Source organism: Polypterus senegalus, chromosome 4 (genome assembly GCF_016835505.1).
Source record: "Polypterus senegalus isolate Bchr_013 chromosome 4, ASM1683550v1, whole genome shotgun sequence".
In the NCBI taxonomy this organism is placed as follows: Eukaryota; Metazoa; Chordata; class Cladistia; order Polypteriformes; family Polypteridae; genus Polypterus; species Polypterus senegalus.
The window spans coordinates 71,494,293-71,515,345 of record NC_053157.1 but is presented as its reverse complement, the minus strand read 5'-3'; the positions used below and the strand labels follow the sequence as shown (position 1 = coordinate 71,515,345).

At 37.9% G+C, this 21,053-nt stretch overlaps 1 protein-coding gene across 3 annotated transcripts; it reads right to left on the bottom strand.

Moving 5' to 3' along the window:
• Positions 1-227: 227 nt before the first annotated feature.
• Positions 228-20,131, bottom strand: LOC120527439 (collagen alpha-1(I) chain-like). 3 transcript variants are annotated; one of them, XM_039750850.1, is made up of 4 exons: positions 20,098-20,131; positions 13,737-13,812; positions 2,369-4,708; positions 228-743 (listed from the first exon to the last, which is right to left on the bottom strand). In XM_039750850.1, the coding sequence occupies exons 2-3, from the start codon at positions 13,788-13,790 to the stop codon at positions 2,387-2,389; spliced, it is 2,376 nt and encodes a 791-aa protein (XP_039606784.1). In that variant the 5' UTR covers positions 13,791-13,812; positions 20,098-20,131; the 3' UTR covers positions 228-743; positions 2,369-2,386. The 3 variants fall into 3 exon arrangements, with proteins under 3 accessions (XP_039606784.1, XP_039606785.1, XP_039606783.1); XM_039750851.1 differs by lacking the exon at positions 20,098-20,131 and adding an exon at positions 14,300-14,427 and having other exon boundaries at positions 2,374-4,708; XM_039750849.1 differs by lacking the exon at positions 20,098-20,131 and adding an exon at positions 14,300-14,426.
• Positions 20,132-21,053: the final 922 nt, after the last annotated feature.

Sequence of the window (21,053 nt, the reverse complement as noted above, 5' to 3'; positions counted from 1 at the left end):
AATCACTAGATAATGTAACCTCTATGTTCTTGGGGATGTAAGCACAAAACCCCTACAGACAAAAGTAGGCCATGCATATGGACAATATTTGGGTGTATGATTCAAACCCAGAATGCTGGAACTGTGAACAAGCAGTTTTTCCCATTGTTCCCATTAACGCGTCTTCTTATTTGATTTTTATATGCAAAAAGTTAAAAGATCATTTTAAAGAAAGAAAACGTTCAAAGTCTGATTAATGATTGGTTTTTATTTAAAGCTGCTTTTAAAAATGTACACATTTTTTGCCACCAGAAAGGCTGTGTTACATCGGCATAAAACACATTTTTATTTTACTGAAGCAACTGGAACAGTATTCAAAATATTGTAAATGCATTTTAATTATTAATTATGTATGAAAAAGATAATTTTATAGTTCATGCCCTGTTAAAATGTATTAAATGTAAGACACTTAGTGAAAATGGCATATTGCCAAAAAACACTGCAGTTCAAAAAACTCCATTGTCTATTTTCTTTTGCTTGGTGAAGTGTAGAGTTTTTGGCCAGCTGATTAATTGATATTTGATGTTTTTTCAACTATTACTAGAAAGAAAAACATGATAGCATTCACTTCTCACATGAGTAATATGCAAAGAAAAAATTCAGTGGTAATTCTATAATTTTACAGCATTTGGAGTAATGTTTGTATCTGTGTTCCCATTCTGCCCACAATTTTGCATCTGTACAATTGAAGCTTCTTCCATGATCTGAAAACAAAAGAAAAAAAAGGTTATTATTTCAACTAATAGAAATATTTTTCTATTAATGGAAAATGTTTGTTAGACAAGCTACATCATGCTCCTGCTCTGTTAACACTTATTCACCACATTAAATATTCAGACAATTTCTGATTATTACATATTTGTGAAAAGGTTAAAAAGTAATATTCAGTTATTTTCATTTTGTATGGTTACATTATTAATGATTTAAAAATATCCATTACAGGAGATAAATTTTGCCTTAACAGGTACTGTAAGTCTTGTAATATTCTAACCCATGTTATCCAAACCAGGGTCACAGGGCCTGGGGATCTGGAGTTTGTCCCAGCCAGCATAGGGCACAAGACAGGAACAAACCCTGGACAGAGCACAAGTTCATTGCAAGACACACCCACACATCAATTCACCTAACGTACATGTCTTTGGACTGGTGGAGGAAACCCACACAAGACATGGCTAGAACATGCACCCAATCTCTTTGCTGCAAAGTAGCAGCACTACCACTGCCCTACTGTGCCGTCCTAACAAGTAAGTGAGAAGACATAATGCAATTATTAACATACTGTACATTGTACTAATAATGATAGAATTAGTTCCATCAATCTTAGTAACAATACATTATTCTGAAAATTAATCGAGTTCAGTATTGTTGATGGAACAGCAGCTCTGGACATAAAGCAGGAGCCAGCTCTGCAAGTCTTACTTACAGCATGAACACTCAGACTTAGCCAATTTAGAACAGGGAATTTGTCTAATATGCAAATCTATTGGTTTTAGGAAAAACACACAGAGAAAAAAAACACAGACAGACAGAAAGAGAACGCATACATTTTACAGGAACAGTCACCTGGCTTCATTTTAGATAATTAAGGAACCAGGTCAGATAATTATCCTGTAATTTATTATGATATTTAATAAGACAATTATTCATTGATCCACTATATAATTTTTTTGAACATGGTTGATTTTATTACAGAGTTACAGGGAGCTGGAGCCTACTTTGGCAGCATCAGTTGAAAGGCATGAATCAAACCTGGTTGGGATACCATTTCATCACTGTGTGCACTACAGTCTTGGGTTGACAATTAGCCTTAGCTCCATATGTTTAGCATGTTGGAAATTGTTAGAGAAATCCTAGTGTATGGAGAAAATACACATTGACACAGAGTATACATTTAATTTTCAGAGACAACCATCAGGCCAAGAATGAAACCCAGGTCCCCAGAAGTGGAAGTCAGTCAATCTAAACATTGTTCTGCTATAATGTCCTCATTTTTATCCAGTTCTACTTTTAGTAATATTTCATCATACTTTATAAACTGCACGGAACGGTGGCGCAGTGGTAGCGCTGCTGCCTATCAGTAAGGGAGACCTGGGTTTGCTTCCGGGTGCTTCCAAAGACATGCAAGTTAGGTGCCTTGGTGATCCTAAATTGTCCCTGGTTTGTGTGTGTTGGTGCCCTGCCTGTGGATTTTTTCCTGTGCTGGCTGAGATTGGCTCCAGCAGACCCCCGTAACCCTGTGTTAGGATATAGCGGGTTGGATAATGACTGACTTTATAAACTTAATGGATAAGAATGTGCTTTACTTAGTATTTAACAAATAGACACTTACCTTACCTTTTTATTCTTCTTATCTTTTCTTGGGTCTACTCATTGGTGTTTTGCGGCTTAAGGCTTTTAATTGCTGTGGGGACTTTATTAGTTTCATATTGGCCAAGGTGGATAAGTGCTTTGTGAATGATTTAGAAGATGATGATTTTGAGGCACCAAACTGTTTTGTTGACAAACTTAGTGGAGCACGTAATGGACTTGCTGGTGGAGCACTGGCTTCATAAAAAGAAGGGAGCATGATAATTTGCGGTGAACCAGAGGGTGCAGAAGATTCGGAGCCATCACCCACATTTCCTGCATTTCCATTCTGGAATGATCCATCAGCTGCTTCAGGAAATATACTTGTTGGGCCGGAGCCATCCAATGGGAAGATGAATATCTGTGGACTAGATCCCCCACCTGCACCTCCACCTTTAACAGCTGCACCAGCTGCAGGGCCTGATGACTGAGGCTTGCCATTTGATTTTGCACCTCCTTGAGATCCACCAGGAGGGAAAATAAGAAATGGAGAGCCGGGGCCACCTGACTGAACAACAGGACCACTTGAAGCAGAACCATCAGGTGGAAATATGACAATTGGTGCTCCAGGAGCTGATGCAGATGAAATTGGAGGACTTGAGGAAGAAGAATGTGCTTGCCCTTCTGATTTTCCAGCAGGTGATGAACCATACGGATTGATGATAAATACAGGAGGTGATTGTTGAGATGGTCCTCCATCTGCAGCACCTCCTCCACCAAATCCAGCTACAGTACCTCCCCCCCCTCCAGCAGCTCCTGATCCTCCAGAAGATGGTGAACCATGAGGAGGCATCATGAATATTGATGGCTGTTGAGATGGTCCTCCACCAGTTGGCCCTGCACCTTCACCAGCTCCTCCCCCACCATATCCCACAGGAGCACCACCCCCTCCCATTGTTGTGAAAAACATCGTTTGACCTCCATAATCACCTCGTCCAGAGGTTCCAGTGGAACCACCCTGAGGTCCAGCAGAACCAGGAAAAAAAACATATGGGGAACCTGATCCTCCTCCTTGAACCACAGGACCACCTGAACCACTACCATCACCTGGAACTATGACAAATGGTGCTCCTGGAGCACTAGGTGAAGATGGGGCTGATCCACCTGGGGGAGATAATGGAGAGTGTGCTGACCCTCCCGGTCCACCATGACCAGCACCAGTAGCATCACCACCTCCTCCTCCTGCTCCAGCTATAGGTCCTTGTCCTGGAGCTGCTTTTGAACCACCTGGAGAACCAGAGGATTGTGGGAAGATGATAAAAGGGGACCCTGGTCCAGCAGATTGAACCACAGGACCACCAGGTCCAGAGCCATCTGGTGGATAAATGACAATTGGAGTCCCTGGAGCTGGTGCTTGGGAAGCACCACCAGTACCACCAGGTGGTATTGCAGCAGATGCATGAGCTCCTCCTCCATCTCCTCTTTCCTCTCCTCCATTACCTCCATTTCCATCATAAAATGGTGGAAATATAAAAATGGGCGGGCCTGGCATTGCTGGAGCTGGTGGTGGAGCTGCTGGATGTGGATCTTCTGTATGTGATCCAGCAGAATCTGCTGCTTCAGAACCACCACTAGGTGGAGCAAACACAAATATGGAAGGAGGTGGAGGGGGTGGAGGAGCCGCAGGAGGTGGTGGTGGTACAGGTTTTTGCTGTCCCCCTCCTTGTCCTGCTGAGTCTGACCCACCAGATGGAGGAAAGATAAATATGGGAGGTGATGGCTGAACAGGTGCTGGTGGAGGAGGAGCAGCTGGTGCTGGGGCAGGAGTCTTTGCTCGAGCTGACTCTCCTCCTGCTGGGCCTTGTGAAATGATAAAGATGTTAGGCATTGCTGGGGATGCTGCAGGAGCTTGCACTGGTGCTTGTGCTGGAGGTTGGCTCTGCTTTCCTGATTCACCCTTAGAAGATCGTCCAGATGGAGGGAAAATAAAGATTGGAGGCCCAGCAGCAGGAGGAGATGGAGGTGGTACTGGTGGTGGTGCTTGCATACCAGCTCTGGGACCAGCTGCACCTCCCCCACCACCGGAGGGACATGGACTGATGACAAATACATTTGGTTGATTTCCTGATCCTGGACCTTGGTTACCTATAATACGAGTTATAGGTGATGGCTGTGCAGCATCCTTTGATTGCTTAGACTCAGATTTTGCAAATGGGCGAATAACAAAGATATTTGAACCTAAGGAGGATGTGGATGAGGGTGGTTGCTGATTTTGATCCCCTGGAATGACCACAACTTGAGGGGATGATAGAGCAGATGGTCGGGGTGCTTTAAATGGATAACCTGACTTTTTAATTGATGACTTAATGCCCTGTTGTATTATCTGTCAAAGAAAGAAAGTTAAAACAGTTAACATCTTATATTCATACATCCATTTTAAAACCGTCTTAATCCATATCAAGCAGGAACTACTACATCTCTGGAATAAGTGCCAGCCCATTGAAGGACACACTCAGGAACACACCTGCACACACTCACTTATTCACACTGAACTAAATTAGAGTTTACAGTGAACCTAAAAGATATGCATTTTATGCATGGAGGGAATGTGTAAAGTCCACATGAACAATAATTGCTTGTATCACTTTACTCCTCACTGTCTTGCACATGATCTAGCATTATATTAGGATATTTTAGTATACACCGTTACTATTCACCAAGAGGAATAGGTGAAATGATCAGGATAAATGTTTCTTTAACTCAGCCCCTATCATCCAATTTGTGTTTTAGTTCAATTACGGAAAGGTGACATTAGGAATAATAGAATCTTCCATATTTCAGGGATTTTAGATATATACTGTATAAGTATCTATTTGTCATCTAAGGAAAGGCAGAATAGAATGTTCCTCCAACAGTAAGTGATCTGGATGACTACACAGTCAAAATTTGGAATCAGGTCAATTAAAACTGTGTGCCAAGGGACTTTTCCTGAGAATTTCTGGTAGAGAAGTGCATTGCTGCTATTTTGAATCTCAAGTCTGGGTTGAATGCTAAAGAATCTGCTAGAAGTCAGTTGACTATTTATGTGTTCTGATGTTGCAAGGTGGGCACATGGGTGAAAGAGACCTGCTGAACAAGAGAGGCAGGTGGGATTTAATCATACCTTTAATGATTAAAAAAACTAATTCAGCCACAGGGGATGCACAAACCAGTGTGTTTCTTCGTGCTGGTTCCAAGCCCAGATAAATGGGGAGGGTTACGTCAGGAAGGGCATCCGGTGTAAAATTTTGCCAAATCAATATGTGAACAATAATACAAACTTCCAAGCAACGACAGCCACCAATACATTTAGACAACAGGGTGCTGGCAGAAATAGGGCTTCTGTTGGCCAAAGAAGGAGAAGAAGATGGGGGAGATGTGTCTGGAGGTAGGAGGAGAGGAGGAAGGTAAAGAAAGTGGAACTGAGGGAAGGAACTTTGAATGTTGGCAGTATGACTGGTAAGGGGAGAGAGTTAGCAGATATGATGGAGAGAAGGAAGGTTAATATATTGCACAGAGCAATGATTATGAAGCTGGAAATTGGAGGTGTGATGATGAATGCTGTTAGTGCATATGCCCTGTAACTTGGGTGTGTGATGGTTGAAAAAGAAGATTTTTGGAGTGAATTGGATGAAGTGATGAACAGTGTACCCAAGGGACAGAAAGTGGTGATTAGAGTGGGTTTCAATGGACATGTTAATGAAGGGAACAGAGGAGACAAGGAATGGGTAGGTATGGTGTCAAGGAAAGGAATGAAGAAGGTCAAATGATAGTGGATTTTGCCAAACGGATGGACATGGCTGTGGTGAATACGTATTTTAAGAAGAGGGAGGAACATAGGATTATGTACAAGAGTGGGGGAAGATGCACACAGGTAGATTATATCCTATGCAGAAGAGTCAATCTGAAGGAGATACAAGACTGCAAATTGGTGGCAGGGGAAAGTGTAGTTAAGCAGCATAGGATGGTGGTCTGCAGGATGATGATGGAGATCAAAAAGAGGAAGAGAGTGAGGGCAGAGCCAAGGATCAGATGGTGGAAATTGAAAAAGGAAGAGTTAAGGGAAAAGGTGAGACAGACAGTGGGTGGTAGTGAAGAGTTACCAGACATTTGGGAAACTACAGCAGATGCAGTAAGGGTGACAGCAAGAAGGGTGCTTGGCATGACATCTGGACAGAGGAAGGAGTAAAATGAAACCTGGTGGTGGAATGGGGAAATACAGAAGAAGATAGAAAAGAAGAAGCGGGATAGTCAGACAGATGCAGAATGTAGACAAGAGTACAAGGAGATAAAGCACAAGGTGAGGAGAGAGGTGGTGAAGGCTAAAAAAAGGTGTATGGTGAGATGTATGAGAGGCTGGACACTATGGAGGGAGAAAAGGACCTGTACAGATTGGCTAGACAGAGGGACCAAACTGGGAAAGACGTGCAGCATGTTAGGGTGATAAAGGATAAAGATGTAAACATACTCATAAGTGAGGAGAGTGTGTTGAGGAGATGGAAAGACTACTTTGAGAAGCTGATGAATGAAGAGAACAAGAGAGAGAAGAGGTTGGATAATGTGGAGATAGTGAATCAGGAAGTGCAATGGATTAGCAAGGAGGAAGAATGCAAAGGCCGTTGATCCAAATGACATACCCGTGGAAGCATGAAAGAGTTTAGCAGAGATGGCAGTGGAGTTTTTAACCAGATTGTTTAATGGAATCTTGGAAAGTGAGAGGATGCCTGAAGAGTGGAGAAGTGTACTGGTGCCGATATTTAAGAATAAGGGGTATGTGCAGGACTGTAATAACTACAGGGAGATAGAATTGATGAGCCACAGCATGAAGTTATGGGAAAGAGTAGTGGAAGCTAGGTTAAGAAGTGAGGTGATAATTAGTTAGCAGCTGTATGGTTTCATGCCAAGAAAGAGCACCACATGTGATGTTTGCTCTGAGGATGTTAATGAAGAAGTATAGATTAGGCCAGAAGGAGTTGCATTGCGTCATTGTGGACCTGGAGAAAGCATATGACAGGGTGCCTTGGGAGAAGCTGTGGTATTGTATGAAGATGTTGGGAGGGGCAGAGAAGTACGTAAGAGTTACACAGGATATGTACGAGGGAAGTGTGACAGTGGCGAGGTCTGAGGTAGGAGTGACGGATGCATTCAAGGTGGAGGTGGGATTACACCAGGGATCGGCTCTGAGCCCTTTCTTATTTGCAATGGTGATGGACAGGTGGACAGACGAAATTAGACAGTAGTCCCCATGGACTATGATGTTTGCTGATGACCTGTGATCTGTAGCAATATTAGGGGGCAGGTTGAGGAGACCCTGGAGAGGTGGAGATATGCTCTAGAAGGAAAGGAATGAAGGTCAGTAGGAACAAGACAGAATACATGTGTGTAAATGAGAGGGAGGTCAGTGTAATGGTGAGGATGCAAGGAGTAGAGTTGACGAAGGTGGATGAGTTTAAATACTTGGGATCAACAGTACAGAGTAATGGGGATTGTGGAGAGAGTGCAGTCAGGGTGGAATGGATGGAAAAGAGTGTCAGGAGTAATTTGTGAGAGACAGGTATCAGCAAGAGTGAAAGGGAAGGTCTGCAGGACAGTAGTGAAAACAGCTATGTCATATGGGTTAGAGACAGTGGCACTGACCATAAAGCAGGACACAGAGCTGGAGGTAGCAGAGTTAAAGATTCTAAGATTTGCACTGGATGGGTAGGATTAGAAATGAGTACATTAGAGGGTCAGCTCAAGTTAGACAGTTGGGAGACAAAGTCAGAGAGGCGACATTGCGTTGGTTTAGACATGTGCAGAAGAGAGACGCTGAGTATATTGGGAGAAGGATGTTAAGGATAGAGCTACCAGGGAAGAGGAAAAGATGAAGGCCTAAGCGAAGGGTTATGGATGTGGTGAGAGAGGACATGCAGGTGATGGGTGTAACAGAACAAGATGCAGGGGACAGAAAGATATGGAAGAAGATTATCTGCTATGGCAACCCCTAACGGGAGCAGCCGAAAGAAGAAGAAGAAGAAGAAGGTACAATGTCCCAGTGCATGAAGTGCAAACAAATTATTGGTGGTGGACTTTTTAGATGGCAGCTTGTTTCTTCTCATCTTTTGTTATTACTTTTACACAACATATTTGTTGATTTGGGGGCTGAACGCTAACATTCGATTTAGTGTGGGATTGGGTACACGCAAAGCCAAGACCGTTGTATTTTAGTAGCAGAGATATTTAAACTGAAAAACAACTAGAAGTCTGCAATCAGGCTCAAGCCATCTTTGGCGGAGATCAGTTTTCGACGCCCTGCAAAACACATTTTTGAAAAGCAACATTCTATTGATTTCTTTTGGCACAATTGTGTCCCATCCTAATCCTTTATACATTACAATTAAATGGGACCACTTATAGGATCCCAGACTTAATTTATTTTATGTTCTATCTTTATTTATAGCTGTTTAATAACTAATAATTGTTAAAAAGTTCTAAAAAGCACAGAAAATAATTCAAGGAACAATTTCCCAGTGAAAGTTTTAATCTTACTTCTATATTTGTATAAATTTGTCTTAAAATTAAGGAAAAAGGAGACACACACTATTCTTTTACATTACTGAAGAGTGTTTTATGCATTTTTTTAGGAATAGGAGTGTGCAGCCTGTAAATGCTCAGCCCATACTCTATGAGCCTTTCCTGTAGGACTAATACTGTATACTCGATCATGACAGTTAAGATACATGATGAATTAACCAATGACCCTAAGCTGTCATGTATGAGCAAAACATACTAGCAAGGCCTGATTCATGGGATGGGTAAATAAGCATCCACAATGTTGTATGTACTATTATGAACAAATATAATCACTTTGCCTGAGAGTTATCATTTCTGCATGGTAGGTTAGTTTCTCAGCAATGATACAACAGCAACAACATTTATTTATATAGCACATTTTCATACAAAAAGTAGCTCAAAGTGCTTTCACTTTATGTCAGCTATATGTCTGCCTGGAATATTTTGTAACTATAGTATCACCAGATTCATCTGTTTGTCAACATCTATGTAATCGCATATTATTTTAATAAAATTCTTGGTTGTTAACACAGTCCAAAATTCAGTTGTGAGAGCAAGCTTATTAAATGACTGGTTGGATTTTCACTTCTTGTACAGTATGTTATTGGTGAAAGGTTTTTTGTTTGACTAGTGACAGGACCTCTAAATGGAATGTGGTGCCCTGGCTGAAGAGGATTGTTTAGTTGATAAATGGTAATATATCTTATTCTATCACTATATACATTCTCTGTGGTCATCAGTTTTTCTTGCTAATGATGTTAATATGGTAGATATTGTAGTTTGATCTTGCAGCACATTGCATATGTGCTGCTTTTTATTTAATTTGAAGATTGAACAGTTTTTAAAAATTGTCATTCATTCAAAGTGCTCCAAAAATGATCTCATATTTAACACGGTTTACAGTTTCTATTCTAATTGCATGTAAAATGAGCTGATATGTAACTTAAATGCCATTCTCATGTGTCAAAATAAATAAAAACATATCTCATATGTAAGTCAGTATTAGACATTGCGATGAAACAATACAATATAATTTGCAAATGGAATTTTAAATTTGTCACATATTGCTGCCTAAGCAGGAAACACAGTTTTCATTAAATGTGATTAGATTAAATGAGATTAATTGTTAACATCACCACTGTAGTAGGCACACAACCATGCTTGCATACCCAGCAAGGAGGCAAAGGGGGCATCATCTTGCTAACTGAATCTATTCTACCCCTTAGTTTTAAATGAAAGAATTTTAAACACACTTTTTTCACTTAATTTGATCCATAATCTAACCACTAACCCCCAATTCATTCAGAAGCAACTCTGGCTCAATTTTTTTATTTAAATACTACAAACGGGAAATAACCAGCAGATTTCATAATTTGTCAAAAGTATTTTGCCGTAATTTCTGATCATTTGTGAAACAGTTAAGGGGCAAAGTACACTATTGATGATTTTACTTTTGTTTTGAGTCTGTATTGTTTAGTAATCAAATATTATACATATAGTACATTTATAATTGATTAATGTTTATAAATACATTTTTCTTATTCTTTGTGAATCTGCTAAGCAAAGTTAATGATGGAGAAAGTCAGAAATTCAAACAACATTTTGTTTGAGAAGAGGTTATTATAAAACAATGAATATCAATTAATAAAATAAAGACTATAACTTATTCTATAATACCAAATTTTAATAGCATTTGTTGTTCCTTCTGTATTTATTGAAACGGAAAGTAAAAGTTTCACTTTAGCAGTTGCAACGGCTCCTTTTCAACTGAAGTATCACAGACCCTCACAATTTCAGACACCTCTACAGATGTTTCCTTAGTCCTGTTTGTGTAGTAGTGTTATATCCTACTTCCAATATGACCAGATTTTTTGCAAGAATCTTATTATTTATAATAATTTGCTATTGTCAATGATATAGATAATAAAACATTTATAGACTTAATAGATGGTTTAGTGATAAGTGAAACAGCATAGTTTTGTTTCACATGCAGGTTTGCAAAAGTGCCCCCTAAAGTTTGTTTTGCATGTGATTTCGCAATAGCAAAACATAAAACTTATTAAAATTAGGTTTTTAGTGTTTTTAAAGTTTTTGAGGCAATAAGCAAAAGGTACTAGCTGTAAAGGTTATTTTGAAGCTGAAATTGCTATTTCTTTGATAGGATGCCCTCCACCACAGTCTTAATCTTCCACAGCTCCTTCAATATGGCCTGCATATTCACAATACAACTACGCTCACTTTTTTCCAGCTCCAACTGACACGCCACAATACAATGAGTCTATTAGAAATAAACTGGATACATTAGAATTAAAAGTCAAGACGGAGGTAAAAAGCTTAGGGGTACTTGTTGACTGTAATCTGAATTTTAAATCGCATATTAATCAGACCACTAGGACAGCATTTTTTCCACTTAAGAAACATCGCTAAAGTTAGACCTCTTATATCACTGAAAGATGCTGAGAAATTAGTTCACGCGTTTGTTTTCAGTAGACTAGATTACTGTAACGCACTCCTCTCAGGACTACCCAAAAAAGACATAAATTGTTTGCAACAAGTTCAGAATGCAGCTGCTAGAATCTTAACTAGGAAAAGAAAATCCGAGCACATCTCTCCAGTTTTGATGTCACTACACTGGTTACCTGTGTCATTCAGGATTGACTTTAAAATTCTGCTTATGGTTTATAAAGCCTTAAATAATCTCACCCCATCTTATATATTGGAATGTCTGACACCTTATATTCCAAATCATAACCTTAGATCCTCAAATGAATATCTCCTTAGAATTCCAAGAACAAAACTTAAAAGAAGTGGTGAGGCGGCCTTCTGCTGCTATGTACCTAAAATCTGGAATAGCCTGCCAATAGGAATTCGCCAGGCTGATACAGTAGAGCAGTTTAAAACACTGCTGAAAACACATTATTTTAACATGGCCTTTTTATAACCTCAATTTAACTTAATCCTGATACTCTGTATGTTCAATTCTTCATAATAACTATTCATGGTGGCTCTAAAATCCATTCTGTCCCCTACTCTCTCTTCTGTTTCTTTTTCCGGTTTCTTTGTGGTGGTGGCCTGCGCCACCTCCACCTACTCAAAGCTTCATGATGCGCCAGCAATGATAGATGGATTAAAAGGCAGAAGTCTACGTGACCATCATCATCAAGTCCTTCCGTGAGAACCCTAAATCCAAAGAGGACTGTTTCATTTATGTTAGGTAGAATGCCCAGAGGGGACTGGGCAGTCTAATGGTCTGGAATCCCTACAGATTTTATTTTTTTCTCCAGCTGTCTGGAGTTTTTTTTGTTTTTTCTGTCCACCCTGGCCATTGGACCTTACTCTTATTCTATATTAATTAATGTTGACTTATTTTATTTTCTTACTGTGTCTTTTATTTTTCTATTCTTCATTATGTAAAGCACTTTGAGCTACTTTTTGTATGAAAATGTGCTATATAAATACATGTTGTTGTTGTTGTTGTTGTTGTTGCCAGATACCAGGGTCAATGGATTTTAGCAGTGGAGCAGTGTTTCCATAGTTGTTTAGCTAACCATCTGCCTGCCTACTCCACTTTTCATTACTTTGCATCAAAATCAATTATGCCATACATTTGCACATGGAGGAAAAAGCTGCAAATGAAAAGAAAAAATACATGCTAATGGCATCAATTTTGCTTATGACTTATACTGCAAGTTCAATTTTTCACAATTTTTTTTTTTTTTTGCTCATCACTTTTTATAATGCATACCTAAAGTAAAGAATGACCAAATTATTCTTAAATTATAGAATTGAAGCACTCCCATTGGAGTTGCGAAGGGTAGTTACACTAACTAGTTAGCGTTAGTGCTGCCCATATTATTAGTTAACATATTTAAATTAATTTGAAATCATACATTGCTACTGAAAACTTTCTTACACAAAGAATTACTTCTCAACTTACTTTCTGAACATCTTGATTTTATGATTGAAACCCTCACATATGTTTTGTTGTTTTTTTTTCATTTATATTAGATATCCTTTATTCAGTATAATGTTACTTGTACTAGAGTTTAAAGTTTATTGCAAGTAGACAAAATGAAAACAACAGGTTGACATTGATATACAAAAAAAATTGCAATTATTAGTTCTCATTACTGTTTACTGTTTGCTTACTGATTAATATAGATTTATAATGCAGCGCTGTACATACTGAGATGTCAATGAATAAAATACATAACATGTACAAGAAGCAAACACAAGATGGTGCTAATGATACAGTCCATAAAAAGCATAATTGTAAATCATCAAGGATATAATTCCATTGTTTCACAATTATAACTTGTTCAACATGTGATTAGTGTATTTAAATATATATACTGATTCCTTAATTTAAAATTAATAATTATTTAGTAATGGGTTATTATTGTGAGAAATAAGTCATAAATATGTATTAATGCTGTTCATTCTTGTATATTTAAATAAAATATAAATCCGCAACAATTACATACTATAGTTCTATTTTCAAACCTATTTAATTCACAAGAATCAGTACTTGAATAACTAGGCAAGGCTTCAAATGCAGAATCCTGGATTTTTGATACACAAGCTTTAAGCCCTTTGCCAATAAATATAAATATTAAATTAGTTATTTTTTACTGTTTAATTATTATCATGTATATATTTACACATTGCATAAATGTATGTATATATTACACACACACACATATATATATATAGATAGATATAGATATATAATTAGACTACCAAATCATGCTTTTTGTATATTAAGTCATGGCTAATCAAAAAATCCTTCAACACCATAAATAAATTCAAAGCATACTTACAGGGGAGGATAGGGATGTGCCTAACACCCACAATAACAAAAATAATGACTTCATCTTCTTAGGGTCTGATTCATTCCTGAAAAACATATAGGATACAGAATACAAAACTAATTATAAGACGTATTAAATTTATTCATTGTTTTTAAATATGTCAAGCTAGAAAGAACAAAATCAAAAATATGTATATTGTAATGCATCTGAAAAGAAAGAAAGAAGTCAATCCAATGCTATAAACAACAAAAAATGTTAATGTTGTTAGCCCTTAAAATTGTACCAAGAGATAATAATTGACTGTTATCCTTAACTGTACACAAATTCACATTACTATTTCTTTAACCTCAACCCATTTTAAGAAGCAACAATTAAACCATATAAGTCATTTTATGCACATTAAGAAATACATGTAAACAGTAATGTGCCATATTAATTCACTATATACAAATTAAATAAAACACTGTTCTTTTTCTTACTTTTGAGTGAATGTTGCAATTGTTATTGACACAACCCCGGAGAAAGATACTAAAAAAATAATTTCTTAAACAAAAACTATAATTAACAGTTACCTGAGAAGGCAGGTTTTGCAGTAATAAAAAGTGTTTCAAGAATTGTTTCTTATTTAAAGTGAAATACTGTACATGTCCAGGCGTTTTTGAGCTGCAATTTAAACTTCAGTTAGTAGCAGCCATGTCCAATGAATGCACAGCAAAACCCTGGTGTAAAATTACCCGCAGTCATTCGGCTCCTATTATGTGGCACAGATTCATATATGAGATTTTTTTTTTCTTGTTTGGTAACCAAATTAATTAAACAGGCATTTGAACAATTCCAGTATTATTTATGTGGTTCTTTTCATTTTGTTTTTTCAGGGGCACAGAATGGATTTATGTATAAAAGATAAGAATAAAGGCTAGTTGGACATAAAAGTAAAAATTTCACAGTTTTCTTTATATATGACAATACTATTACAATGGAGAAAGTAGTGTGAAATGACACCTTTCATTGACTAACTAAAGGGTGTCATTTCACCCTACTTTCTCTTGTATCAATCTATGGCTAACACGGTACAACACTCTACTGCTATGAATACTATTACTATTACTACACAGCACACATGCATCTGTTATAGGAAAGAGACTGGCAGACTAGCAACTCTCTAGACTCAGGAAAATGCTGAAGAGTCAAAGTATATCAAAATGAAGTGTGGAAAAGTGAGAAATAAATAAGGGAAAACAAAGATTGTATAAAAATAATAATAACAGCAGAGAAATAAACCTTATTCAAGTACCAAATACTCAAATGCCAAAATCCATCCATCCATTATCCAACCTGGTATATCCCAACTACAGGGTCACGGGAGTCTGCTGGAGCCAATCCCAGCAAACACAGGGTGCATGGCAGGAAACAAACCCAACTTAAAGGCTATATTATAAGTTAGAGACCTCTGGCAATCCCAGCATGATTTCATTCTGTTAGTAATGATAAGGTCAGGCATGCCGAAGAAATTCTGGGTTGTCTAACCACCACAGCTGGAAATATTTTACTGGTCTATGGCATCCTTGAGGACATCCATTGGCCTTTTTTCCAATGTGACCTTTCACAGTCACCCGGGTCTTATTTTTCGTGGCTCTCCCACACTTCCCCACACTGACCAATTTAAAGTATATTGTCTGGAATGCCACTGATATACTATTTGCTTCTTCTTTTTGCCTCATTTCAGCCCTTCCGTAAGGTAAATGCTTCCTGAGGCTCCTTTATATTTAGCTATCTTTGATTAGATTCTAGCTAAAGGACTGCATCATTCATGATGATCAGCTCAATATCTCACGTTGTGCTGAAAACTAAATGGTGCTGAAGCAGTTTTCTGTAGTTTTGTGGATCTGAGTGTAGTTCTTTTTTAATGTTTTCTTGTTATTTGCCACACCTAACATATGTCATCATCATATTTTTCTTTCCACTTTTCCTGTTGAGGGTAATAACAACATACTGAACTTGGCTGAGTAGCCTTCCAATTTCCAAAAACTTCCTCCAGGCCTTCATGAGTAATAGCAAGACATTCCCAGTACAATCAAGAGATATAAACCAGCATGTCCTGGGTATGTCCATGAGTCTTTTTCCAGTTTGCTGTCCCTTGTATACACCTATCTAGTAGGTATTCAGGGGGCATCATTACTGTACAAATAGCAGTAAACATTTTCCTGTCTGCAATTTGACATTGCAATGTGGTAATCCATTAATAAAGAGGAACAAACTCTAGCTATCAACTTAAACTCATCTAAACACTTACCATGGGGAGAATCCAGAGCAGGAAAGAGACCATACTTTATTGAGAAATTTACTTCCAGTGCCTATGCTGTGCATACAGGAGAGTCAGACTATATTAAGCCTAAAACAGGGATATTGGAACTCACTTCTTTTGACCCACACGTCCATGTTGGCCTCACACTGAAAAGCTGTATGGTGCTGACATAGATAAGGGTCAGGAACATGCCAGGTTACACGACAAGACAGGGGTTGACACAGGCATACTAGATAACATAAAGTGTATCAAAAATAAATGAATAAATCTTACCACCTAATTTATTTTAAATAATTGTTTTCAACCTTTATCCACATAATTAGAAAGAGAGTAACACTAAGGTAAAAAGTACAAAAAAATACTCACTAGTACAATGGCCTGGCTTAACATTTTATATTTAAATATTTCTGACTAGCTGACTATTTCTCGCTTCACTTGCACCAGCAAATTCATGTCGCTCTCACTCGTGTATGTGGATTTCACTTTCACCAAACAACAAAACCTTTAATTTTCGTGGATAGGCCTCTTCATTGGGAAGAAACACTACTTTTCCCCGATGGCAACACAAATTAGATGATCTACAAGTCTCCAACTTAAAGTTTAAAGCCAAACAATATCTACATACTTCTGTCATATCACCAAGTCCATATATTCAATCTCTTTTCGCTTTTACCTTTTTATCAATATCACATTGAATTTTGATTCTGTGTTTGTAATTACATTGTGACAATGCACAATATACATTAACTGCCCTGAGTGAATATCGTTTCTTTCTCTCTACAAGATATACTATATGTCTGACAATAACATTCACACAAATGAGAAATGATTGAACCATGTGCATGGTTATGTGAGCAGAACTTTTTAAAATCTCTTTGCATAAGTTCTTGTATCATGGAGCTTGAAATTTTCTCTCATGGGATTTCACTTTCACCAAACAACAAATCTTTTAATTCTCACGGATAGGCCTTTTCATTGGTAAGAAACACTACTATTTGTTTTCCTTGATAGCAACACAAATTAGACGATCTACAAGTCTCCGACTTTATGTTTAAATCCAAACAATATATTCAATCTCTTTTCACTGTTCCATTATTTCACGGAGTAATAATTTCTGTTCGTTTGCGCTAATGCGATCTTTACTATTCTTTTTTTGAGACTTTTGAATTTTCATACTTCCATTATCTCTAACCTGTTCTGTTTTTGAATTCTTTACGACATTCTACTTTGTCATCTGCTCTTTGTGTTTTGTTTCCGGCCCCAGGCGTGGTTAAATCTCTTGGCACAAAGACTCGTCTCGCGGGACTTGTAAGTGTCTCTCTGAGAAAATCACGTCTTGTCTCCTTCCAAGATTTTTTTTATAATAGAGAGACAAGTAAAGATCTGTAATAAAAATACATTTTCAAAGAATTCAGCAATGACACTCTTTGCATTGCAAGATAGGAAATAAATTATTATTGTGGCTCATCCATATTAGACAAATCCAGAACCTCTGATGATCCTTCACCATCTGCTGACAGAGTGTTCTAGAATCTTTTACCACACTCAGAAGTAGCGTTGGTAGCAGTTGCTGTTTTCACTTGCAATTGGGAGCAGGCGAGAAGGCAGGAGTTATAAGGATTCACATATGGGAGTGAGAGAGAGAGAGGATTGTGACATGGTATTTCCAGCAGGGGTCGCTAGCTCCCTGATTGGAATAAGTTCTTTGGTAATTACAATAGTTTTAAGTAAACAGGAACTATATAGATATAATGTAAAAAGGCGATATCCCTCCCATAGTGATACGGCAGTAAGAAATCACATAAGAGAAAATAACAGCTTTCTTTAATGATGATTTACACGGCATAACAGATGAAAGGAAGCCATAGCAAGACTTTTATCAAGCTGGGATCTCGATGTATACAATCTGCCTTTTTTGACGCTGCACTTGAAGGGTTCTCAGGACCGGATGATGATAGCTCCCATCTGTCCTTTAGCTTCTAGGTATTTGGCTACTGTCCAAGTCTTTTATACTGTTTTCTCCATGTGCAGGCCCTTATTTAGGTAAATCATGCCATTCCAAACAAGGCAAAGAGAGGTATGCTGACTCTTAACACGCAGAAAGAGTGAATGTTGCACATTTGTCTCTGTCTATTGTGTTCTATGCTTGGCCTAGCAGTTCTAAATGCTGCACCCCTTTGTACTAAATCTGGCTCAGCTGTGCATGTAAAAAGAAAAAACACGTTTAAAATGTCTGCACAGAGCACAGTGACATTAAACATATTATTCTGATTACACATGGTAGCTGCAGGTTGACAGAATCATGATGGACAGCAGCCTGGGATGAATACGAGAGTGTGTGTGGGGAGTAGACAAAGAGAGGTGAGATGTGACTTGCTTTTAACATTTGTTAGGGTCATTGATTTGCTGGTTCTTTTTATGAAGTAAAATAATAAATACACTCTGTTGTCTTACCTGCTTGTCATTTCTATCTGTGTCAGTCTCTCCAATCTCAGTACGCCTTGCAATATTTTAATCATGGGAGATGCATATTAAAATGCATGTATGTAAAGAAAAAATCTAACATCCACATTCAAGTTATAACAGGTCAGTTAAATGATCTTCATAACCATAAAACATTTAAAAAATGCAAGCAAGCAAAGGAAGAAGTCACTTAATGTATAGAGAGATAAATGAAGAACCAAAAAAGAGCTCTCAAGGAGTGTGTGTTATGCATACTGTATATACAGTATGTACTCAAGATTTACATTACTCTAAAAACTACTTTAGGTTCATTAAAATGAATCCGCTGACACTGTAAGTTATTGAGAAATTGACACGATCACCGATGTTGTATCTAATGCTGTGTTCTCTAGTGATTTTGTTCACTGAATATTCTCCTGTAAATTTGGCGTGGTGCCTGCCTAGACAAACATTTTTCTCCAAGAGCCACATGATGACACTTTGCGAGATCAGCTTAGACATCACTAAGATGTAGAAGCCATGCATAGGACTTTCACTCAAGGTTACAGTAAGACGCTGCTTTGCACATGCATGTCATCCCAACTGTATCCAGCCTGATTTGCATCTGCATACATTTAAAAAAATACTTTAATTTGAGGGATACATTAGCTGACCATAATAAGAATATTAAGAGTACTGCCAAATGATATATAACACTGATCTCTGTGTACCACCTCAGTCTCTATCTCAGTACCACATGGCTAATTTGAATGCATAGCTAGCAATGTGCTGCCCTTATGAGTCAAAAACAAGCCTTAAAGGAGCCCTCTCACTCCCCTTTCTCGAGTCAGAAAGAGACTCTGTGAAATAATAATAATGAAATATTTATTACTTAGGGTTAGGGTTAGGGTTAGGGTTAGAAGGCGTTTCTATTTTCTTGATGGAAGAAAACGTGCTAAGTATCTACACAGGTAAATAATAAACTAAAAAGAAGTTCCATCTACGTCAAGAGCCCTAACTACAAACAATGCAATGAGTCCAGTTCCATGCTACCACTTTAAAGCATAGGCAATGTTTGGCCCAAGATTGGAAATCTGTGAACACAATGACATTTTTTTTTTTTACATATTGAGAGTTTGTGGTGATTAGTTGTATTTTATTTGTGTTTATCGGTCAATCTGCCTCTTTTGTGCAGAGATCAGCACTGGAGCATTACAGCTCAGATCACCATTTTGGCCACAATAAATGGCCCAGTATAGTTGATAAACACTTCCCTATCTTCTGTAACACTTAGAAGGCTATTGTACCACTTTATTCCACTCAAATTTACTTCAGTTCGTTTTTCCACATTGACTTCAATGCATTTTGCAGAGTTCAGCGAAGTTTTTGAACATTTCTGTGATTTTGTCAAACTCAAAAACAAAACAAACTCAGCAGTGTTTGCTCTTCACTACTGGGTATCCATTATGGTCCACTGCAGCCAACACTTTTAAATTCAACACTGATTTAACTTTCCATTGAAAACTTCTTTCAAAAATTGTATTCTTAAGAAATTTGAACTACAAATAGTTATAGGCCCTCCAGAACTAACAGTAGTATAAAAAGAATTTTTACATCACTTACAGCAGGTGAAAGCCAATTTTATCCACAACAAGCTAAATTGCATCCAGAAGCAGTGTTTGAAAACCAGTCTACATATCATATCAGTTGTACAGTCAAATGCAGGAAGAACCGTGTCAGATTTGCTGATAACACCAAAATGATTGGCTAATATTCAACAATAACAAGACCTATGGAATGAGCTGAAACATTTCACAAATGTGGTGCAGTAACAAGAGCAGGCCTTTGACATCAGCAAGTAGATGTTTTCTAGAAGCACAGAGCCACACCTCTATCTGTATCAGTGGAGCAGAAGCAGAATGTGGCAACTCATTTAACTTGTTTAATAATAAATACCTAATAACATGGGATGTTCAAAAAATAGCTAAGGAAATGAAGAAGGAAGAAATGAAGACAACTTAACTCTTGGTAACAAAATGACACAGAATGGTCATCTAGGCATGACATCAGTAGAAGAAATTACCGTCAATTGAGGAGATCTTACTAAATAATGCCAAAATAAGAAATGTGCTAACATTAGTATTTCTAGTTGCACCAGAAAGAAACTTTTCTTGTCTCAGTGATTGAGCAGACGGTTCAGTAGCATCACAGCTTAGACCAAAAACACTAAGAATTTTTACCCCAACTTCGTATGCATCATCTTGAAGCACTCTCATGTTCAAATTGATATCCTGTTACACCAACAATATCAAAAGTCATACAGTTTTCATCATATATTGCACATTTGTATATATTGCTGAATTGTTTTTCTGCACTATTTATGTTTAGTTTATTTCTTTTCATTCCTGTGCTCTGTCATTGCCAAGGTAGATTTCACACACCTTGCTCATCTGCCTAAGACGTGCACGTTAGTTTAACTGGCTGTTATAATTTGTCCATATGTGAACATAGGTGTGTGTGTGTCAGTGTGCTCTGTGGTGGACTGGCTTCTTATCCACAGCTGTTTCCTACCTTGAGTC

Coding starts and splice junctions, on each gene's coding strand:
- LOC120527439 (XM_039750850.1), bottom strand. CDS start 13,790: ATGAAGTCATTATTTTTGTTATTGTGGGTGTTAGGCACATCCCTATCC. Junction 4,709..13,736: donor GCACATCCCTATCCTCCCCT/GTAAGTATGCTT, acceptor TTTCTTTGACAG/ATAATACAACAGGGCATTAA.